Source organism: Atractosteus spatula, chromosome 11, assembly GCF_055471065.1.
Source record: "Atractosteus spatula isolate fAtrSpa1 chromosome 11, fAtrSpa1.hap1, whole genome shotgun sequence".
Lineage (NCBI taxonomy): Eukaryota > Metazoa > Chordata > Actinopteri > Semionotiformes > Lepisosteidae > Atractosteus > Atractosteus spatula.
In genome coordinates, this window is record NC_142716.1 from 46,865,234 (window position 1) to 46,874,109 (window position 8,876).

Genomic DNA, 8,876 nt, shown 5'->3' on the forward strand with positions numbered 1-8,876 from the left:
GCAATTTCTAACATACTGTAGAAGATTTTCCTCAATCGGCTGTAGTGCTGCATGTTTGGAACTTGGCTGTCTCGGTTTTAATAAAGTATAAAGCCTATGAACATGTAACAACTTTTGCACTATGATTGCAGGCTCACTCTGGAATTTGGAGTCTATTTTAAGATTTCTTATTTCATTGTAAGAAAGCAGAGGTCAGGGCTCTATCTAGACTTGTAACTGGCAGGTTGTGAAGCATCGAATCCCAGTTGAGACACATCTATTGTTCCCCTGAGAGAGGTACTTTGCTCAAGTGGATCCAGCATTTGGAACTATTTCTGTGAAAAGCATCAGCCAAAAAATTACTCAGTAGTAATTAGCAAATTATAGCTGTGAACAGTTTAGCTTAGTGAATTACTGCAAAGATGGTGACAGACCTATTCTTGCCTCACTCTTCTCCTTGCAGTGTATGATCCCAGTACCCAGGATTCCTAAAGATTTGTCACTGAAAAACTGGTGACTGTGCCTTCTGCTGCTGAGTGCCTGGACTGCAGTATGACTCTCCAAAGCACAGACAACCGGACTGTGATTCTGTCAGCACTTTCAAATTGAATCTGAAATATGACTTTTACACACTAGAATTTACTGTTTATTATTATTTATATTTTTATCTTTTTCGCTTTTAAAGGACACGTACAGGAATTGGCTTTTTTCCTTCCTGAAAAGGGCATTCTATGCAGTACCCAAGACCCTCAGAATGATCTGAAGGTATAAATTGGATAAAGATTACATCCTCACAACAGCAGCTGTCAAACTATTGGAGGAGATTGATAGGGTTCAATTTCACAAGCAACACCTGTCTCCAGTAGCATCCACAGGACAAGTGTGGCCAAGCAGGAACTGTAGAGTAATGACTAGTAGCAAGTGTCCACTGAGCCACATGCAGCTCTGAGCTGTGATGTCATGTGGAGATTCAGATGACTTTAAACACCTGCTTTCAGTCCTGCTGTTGTCAGCTAAGTACGGAACCAAGACAATGTATTCTATTTTCTCCAGAAATTAACCTTCATTTTCTCCATAAAAAAACAACGGTATTCTCCATGGTATTAACAGGTGACAAATCAAGGAAAGAATAATCATGCACATTATTTCTATTTTTATTTTAAAAGCAAATCTGCACTCAACTGGGCTATTGCTCCACTGCAATAATGCTGTCAGTTTTCGGCTAAATGATTTGTAAATTAAAAGCAAACCAAAAAAAGCTCTGCTGTCTCTGATCTTGCTGTTTTGTCAGACAGCCGCGGTCACTGCTTGGATTCCATCTCTCTGAAGTCTTCTGGCATGTAGTCAGTCAGATTGAGGGCCAACACAAATACCGCTGGATTCTGCAAGCCGCACTGGGAACAGAATTCACAAGGCCACGCAAGCACTGGGAAATATTTTCCATTGGAAAAAGGAAACAGAATGTTATACATCCAACAATCATGTGAACTCTTAGTCGTATAATAAATATCTCCAACTAGCTTGACAAAATTGACAAGACTCATTGACAAAAGGGCTCCTTTCTGTATCTCTATAATGTACCTTCTTGAGTTACAACTACAGCACAAAAACCCATGGTACTCTAGTCCCTACAGCTTTCTATGTGTGCATTATCAGGAAGGCAGCTGTCCCAGCTGAGGGCTGTGACAGCCTGACAATGGGACACCGGTCTCAACTGTTGCAGGACCGTGGAGAGCAGGACAATTTGGAAAAGCCAAATAAAGCACATCTTTGAGGGTGGGAGGAAATTAGATCAGCGGAAATAAGCCACGCCAGCGCTTATAGTAAGGGAAGAACAGCAGTATCAACAGGGCACCCCCCTCTCTGATATAAATTAAACAATGTTTTACAACTGTTCTCCTATTTCCATTAGCACAGAAGGAAATGTCTTGCTCCATTCATAATGGTCCTTAAAACCACTGAAACATAGAACAGATCTGTCTGGATTGATTTACAGAAGATAAACTAAGATTTCTTTTAGAACTTTCTGCTCAGCCTACAATTCATTCAAACCTTCTAGTGAAGGTATTCGGACAGGAGAAGAAAACAGAATCTTGATCCTTTTTCAGGGTCACGGTGTTGAACCAGTGAACCAAAAGCAGAAAAGTATTGATAGACCAGGTGGAGAAAGGCAGACACACATTACAATATTATAGCTAAGAGTGAAATTCACTCTTCGGCAAGATTAAAGGAACCAAGTCCTTTGAGAAAAGGGGAAAATGAACAAAGTGCCCCAGGTGATAAATGAAGATCTTGAAAAACAAAAGCTTTACTAACAGAGGAGCTTTGATATTTTAAACTCACTTTTTTTTCCATGGGGAATTGCACAGTTGTACAACTAAAATAATGACAGAATACGTGCTCCATACATGTAACAGCTGCAGTCAATTACAAGCATTGAGTGTTTGAAAGCCAGAGAAGAGAAACAGAGGAAAACCTCTCATTCACCAAAATAACAACCGTAGTTAAACATTTCATTTAAAAACTCTTTCCTTAAACAACATACGTCATGTCCTTTTCTATGTGGGCTTTGCAAAATTCTCGCAGGGTCATAAATGTGTGATTTCTTAGTTTAATGGTGCAACACTGTCCAGTAGGTTCAATTTCAAGGTTCACATTTACTTGAAGACCTGCTTTGCAAAATGACAGAATAATTATTTTTCTTCTGGCTGTTCATCTGGCTGCAGCAACCCAAGTACATACATATAGACTGTGTTCATCTGCTCAGTACAGTAGCTTCTCCACTGCCTTGAAACTGCCTGCTACTGGGTCATTACTGTCATGAATTCCTGAGACAGCACTTTAAAGATCAGATAAAGATCAATCTTTAAAGATTCAACTGCTAATTTGTGTTTTTTCCCCACTACTATTGTAAGGCATACACACAAAACCTGCAGATTCTGCTTATAGCCCACTCTGTGTCTCAGATTGCATGTGTGCTTACAAGACTGAGCTTCAGGCATGAGGCAGGAGAGACATTTGAACAGGTCCATCCTGGGACACAATCAGCAGTGTAGAGTAGTGGGTTTCCGGGGTCCCACCTAAACTGAGACTAAGGGCTTCAAAGCCCAGGTGTGAAACGGTACTGATGTTTCCGTGAGTAATATCCTTCACCAGACCGCTCCACCAGACCCAGGTGTGTACATTCTGTTACTGCAATATGAATGCAAACTAAGCCACGTGATCTACGCCAAACATTGTCAATTAAATCATCACATTTAATATGCAACGCAAAGACATATCCACCGCCGCCTCATAATACGTGTCAGGATGTTACAACCCGAAAAACAAATATTTCTCTGAACGATTTTTAGACCACGTTAACTTACCCTAAAGGTAAGAAATCAGCCAAAGAAATTTGAATAAATGCATTTTTTTTCGAGACGGCGCGAGGGAGCGAGAGAGGGAGCGAGAGACAAAAACGAGTTTTACTTCAGCGTTGCGATTGTGAAATTGTAGGGGGTGAGAAGACAATTTTGAATGACCCTCTATCGTGAAATATGTAAAAACGGCACGAAATCGTCCACATTCCTAACGGCGTCTCTCTCCCTGGAGTCATTGAAGGTGAAAATTAATTGACGACTGTCGGTTCACGGACCCTCATGCCGTCTAATGAGTCCAGCTTGTTAAAAATTATTTGTCTTTTATGAACCTTTATCGCTTCTTCTGTTGACCTCAAAGACACAGTAAAATAATAATGATAAGTTACAAGGTGCAATGTGGTGAAGATGTAGTGTTTTTGAGAAAAAAATAATTTCCTTAAAATAGACAAACGTGTTCTGCAGTCTATATAGGCTATATGCTTACAGTATAAGCTTTCATCTGAACTGTAGTCATTGAGCATAATCTATAAACACGAGGTTCACTCCAGAAATAACAATGCTATTTAAATAATGCAACAGCTTTAGTAACAACATATATAAATGAAACACGTTTGGGGAACTTTTCACCGAGAGAAGTACAGTGTGTTGCATATTTTAGTTTTTAGGTCTCCAGATAGCAATTTACTCATAAAGATGTCTGTTGTTATCAGTTATCCTTATCGGTTATACCGCAGCCTGTTTTTATTTTAGAAGCCACAGAAAACACCCAATGTTATGCGCTGTACTAATAATAAAAATAATGCTCAACACTTTGTGGAGTATTTTGACAGATGTCAGTAGGAGGAAATTAGGACTTTTTTAAACGTAAGGCACTGAGGTTGACTACTCTAAAGAATGGATTCGGTTGCAAGTAAACATTTATAACATCCACACCTGCTTTGCACGTACATATTGCAGGTGTCTTGTTGACTTTTAACTACAAAAACGTGGAGAAAGTGATCCTGTGTTTCAAGGACACTTTTTGCGGTCCACCCGCCCAGAGGCTGCGCTCCTGTCACACCTCGCTTACCGGCTTTCGCTGCGTCGTCTTTCCACGTTGTACACTCCAAAGACCCGTACCGTTTCGACGATGTCTTCTCTTTTTCCATTCTCCCGGCTCACTTTTAACAATAAACCGATGAACACGACAATAATCTCAAAATAAAAAAAAATCTATGTCACTCAGATGGCGTTTTTATTTTCTTTACATACTTCATGATAGTACGCCGAGCAGTCCATGGCCAAAAATAAAAACCAACAATACGAGGAGATAACAACGTGCTGATGTTGACATCTGCTTAGCTGTTGCACAGGGTGTGTGTGGAATTTGCGGCTCGAGGTTTCACTACAGCGGTGAGATTGAATGAAATCCACGGGAAGAGATTTGCGCCCCCTTGTGGAATGGATGTGTAACAGTCCGGGATGCGCAAGAACAGACCATCGCAAAATATTCTGGAAGAAACGGACTGTCCTTCTCAATGCTGATTTGATTATGCTAGTACTGCAGCGACCCGCAACACCCAGCTTGGGACTATCCCCACGGCCTCTACCCTTTTACCCCAGGTTCACCATTTTTCCCACTGTTTTCCCACTGTAAAACCAGGGAGTGATCCCCGCTCTCGTTTCCCTCCCGAGCAGAGTATACCTGCTTTCTCTCTGCCTTTCTAGCTTTACCTCTGCCGTGACGTGCACGCCCCGCTGTAAGGAAAACAGCCATAGAAATGTCCAGTTTTTTAAGTGTGAGTTATGTTGCATTTGTATTGTTTGCAAGAAATGCATAGATTGCTGTAATAAAGTTTTTTTTTCTTAGAGGTCGGTGTGCCCCGTAAGCCGTTTGCAGACTGTCTTTCCTAATGGCGCCGCCGAAAAAGGTACGATCGTTGCGTCGGTGTGATGCAGTGGGGCGGCCTGTCTCGGCTCACAGACGGAACCGGGAACACAGAGGAGCGACTGCGGCCGGGAGACAGCCGAAGCACAGCGGCTGCGGGAGAGAAGGACTGGCACACTGAAGGCGGCCTTGATCTGACTGCTCCCTGGTGCCCAGCGCCCCCTGGAGGCTGCAGAGCACCGGGACCGACAGAAAGACCAACGAGGCTGCTCTGCGACGGGGCTGCCCACTGACCGCAAGCTTAGCTCCTCCGAGGACGCCACCCAGAGAACCGCGAGGGCATGGTGGGCTACCGTGCCCCCCAGAGAGGACAGCATGGGTGCCGAAGCCAGGCTCCGGCCGGCCAGAGAATGGGTGCAGATCTCCGACTACGCCATGTGGACCTTTGAGTGTGCCCCCCCAACGCCATGAGCTGCCAGACCCCGCTTCTACAAGATGAGGCCCCCCCCACTCCCACTCCACTGACCACAAGCCACTGTCAGAGCTCCCACAGACCGTGAGCCGCCAGCTACTGCTGTCCGCAACACCCGGCCTGGGGCTGCCCCCACGACCTGTACCCTTTCACCCCAGCTCCACCCTTTTCAGGCTTCCACCCCTGCCCAGAGTCCGGGCTGCACTGGAGCCTTTTACTGCAGACGGGCCTGGATTTCCCATCAGGCGCAGTGTAGGCGCAGAGCCTAGGGCCTACGAAGGAGGGAAACACTAGTGACTGACGAAAACCAAGCTGAAACAACATGTTTGCGATCGACTCTAGGTGCTCCAAATCAATCATCATACTCTACCTAGTGGCTGTTCTAGAAACTAGAAGTATCAGAAGTGACAGTCCCTCGACTCGCCCTATCGATCACGTGGTTTAGCATTAGAATCGTTTAAAGTGCATCGTGTCAATCGACGTCATTCAATTGGCGTTTCCCCCTCTTTTTGCACATTTCGGAGTGAAAGTGCCCGGGGCCTACGGACACCAGAATCTGGCCCTGACTGCAGACCTCCCTGCCTTCCTACATTTCAAATAACACAGATCACCAATTTAAGCAGTCAAAACAAAATACCTTATCTCATTTAATTTGATGATTTAAGGGGAGACCTATAAAACCTGCTGGATTCTGGCTCTCCAGGACCAGGATTAGCCACTCCTAATATAGATGTTAGAATTATGGACACTTCAGCATTCATTTCAAAGTTTATCACTAGACATCGAAGGCTTTAAATAAGGAAAATGTAATAATATTATCTCCTCGCTACTTAATCTTCCTCTACAAGACATGGCAAAAAAAACATGTAATCTCTTCAGAGATAATGTGCAGTGAGTGATCAATAATCACAAAGCCTTTAAAATCACATTCAGGAAAAACTTAAAATACAGAGACTTGACTCATCCATCATATACCTTTTTAAGTTCCTCAGATGCAGTACTGTGGCATCACCACTCCTGAGTGGTCTACAGGCAAGCCCTATAAGCTCAGTTCTCCCAGAACAAAAAAAGCAATTCGCACCCTGGCCTCCGGGCTCCTCTACTCCAGTCTGCATAGCAAGCAAGAGCTCTTCACCTGAGCATGGTCCACATCCCAGCACATGGATGCACACATGCAGAGCATGCAGGGACCCGGCTCACTCGCCTGTTGTACTCTAAGGACTAAACATGAAGATGAGAAAGAAATGATAGATTACACTCATTCACATTAATCTCTTTTTAATTCTTGGCTGAAAGTTGTTGCAGAAGTTAGAATCACATTGTGCCGCTGTCATCCAAGAACTAATCTCACAGTTAAACGCCACCCTCCATCTGGAGGTCGTGTCTATAACTTCCCGAGACAGGCCTCTGGCACTGGACCAGCATGGCTCCCGAGCGGAGCATCTGCTGCTGTTCTGTGCCCGTCCCAGTGAGCATCTCACCCTGCTACATCAGCACCTGGGCAGCGGCTGGCACACAAGCCCAGCTTGGCAAATCGGCAGAACACTTTTACAACCGTGGTCAAGACTGTCAAAGAGTTCTCGAATTCTCAGAGGAGACGAGAGACAAGAGGAGAAAAAATCTAGAGGTAAGCTAGCAGTGTGTAGATGCCGCCGAGAACTTTCTGTCTGACAAACTGCCTTCACTGTAAACTAAATGAAGTGCATGTATTGTGTACAGAGCTGTGACCCAGAACGACCAAGTCCTGGGGCAACGATTTAGAGAATTTGAGCAATTACATTTATCCCTGAGAGAAGTCAGTGATCCAGTAACGTTACCGTCCATGAATACAGTGAAATATGAAAGCAATGGCCTGTCTCACTCACAAGCACATGGACCACATACCAGTGCTAAAGGCACATCCTCTGAATTGCCCACAAACTTAGCATACATTTTCAGCGATGTGCTTCCATTCTTTATTCCATTCTTCAAAGTTTTAGGGACATTTCAGGATCCTGGAATGGCTGGAATTATCTACATTTCTACAACCTTTTTAGGTTTTCTTATGGTAGTTTCCAATAGTGGAAAAGCTTCCAAAGTTCTTATCTTTAAGATTTTTCCACAATTTATAAATCAAGGCTCAAAACTAGCACAAAGAAAATAAATAGGTGGTCTTAAACTGGACTTGGTATATATACATTTACACTGTACATAAAACGTCTAACTAACATTTGTTCCCCACTCCTAAAATTGTGCTAGCTTTAATATTTAAAGCAAAACATTAGAATTCCAAACCTCAGCACATTATTGTAGTTGCTTCTTTACACAGGACTATTTCTTCAAAGTTATTCATATTGTAAAATACTGTATATACTGATGGAAAAAAGAAATGCAACACCTCTTCCTCCACACTCTGGCCCTCCCGTCTGTGTGGAACAGGCTGAAGAGTGATGCCTGATGCCACTGCTGACGAGTCCATCGCAGCCTCTGTCTGGCCCAAGCCAGTCGGCTGTGATGTCTAGGTGGTGTCAGCAGAGGGCCTCTGACAGGTCGCCTTGCTCCAGCAGCATGGAGCCTCACTGTCCTGTCAGTGGTGCGGGCATTGTGTCTGCTGGCAGTTTCAGCAGCAGTATGGGTGGCAGATCTGAAACGATCTCTGAGATGGACCAGTCTGATGCGTCGGTCCTGCTCTGGTGTGGTCACTCGAGGGCGACTGGATCTTGGACGGTCATCAATCCTACTGGTCTGCTGAAACCTTCTCTGCAGTCTGGACACACTGGAGCTGCTTACTCCATAGTGTCTGACAACGCTGGCACATGACATGCCTGCCTGCAGCATGCCAATAGCCCTCTCCCTGGCTTCTGGTGACACTCGAGGCATTATGTGACGCACAGAAAACTAAGTGTGGCCTTTTTCTTGCAGTGACCTAAGCTTCGAATTAAGGCCTTTTTAAAGGTGACCTGATCAGGCATTGTTCCACCTGGACCTCGTTGGGTAAAAGTGCACCTAAGGAGTTTTTGTGTGATTGGCAAGTTGTGATGCCTCACTGCACAAGCTGTATTGCTGGTCAGAGGGCTTAAAACAAACTGACAAACTTTTTGTGAAAGCACATAAGCTATAACCATAGTATTCCCATTCCAGAAAATGCTGTGTTTCCTTTTTGCATCAGTATATATATTCTTAGCAGGTGTTCATACTAGAGCTTAGGGTTCCCCGG

General features: G+C 44.1%; 1 protein-coding gene across 1 annotated transcript in view; it reads right to left on the minus strand.

Annotated features, from left to right (window-relative positions):
* pik3r6a (phosphoinositide-3-kinase regulatory subunit 6a) overlaps window positions 1-4,735 on the minus strand; it is a 29,877-nt gene extending 25,142 nt beyond the window's left edge. Inside the window, exon 1 of the mRNA XM_088928088.1 lies at window positions 4,411-4,735. Coding sequence (XP_088784214.1) covers window positions 4,411-4,489 — 79 coding nt within the window. The 5' untranslated portion in view covers window positions 4,490-4,735. The remainder of the gene's footprint in view (window positions 1-4,410) is intronic.
* Window positions 4,736-8,876: the final 4,141 nt, after the last annotated feature.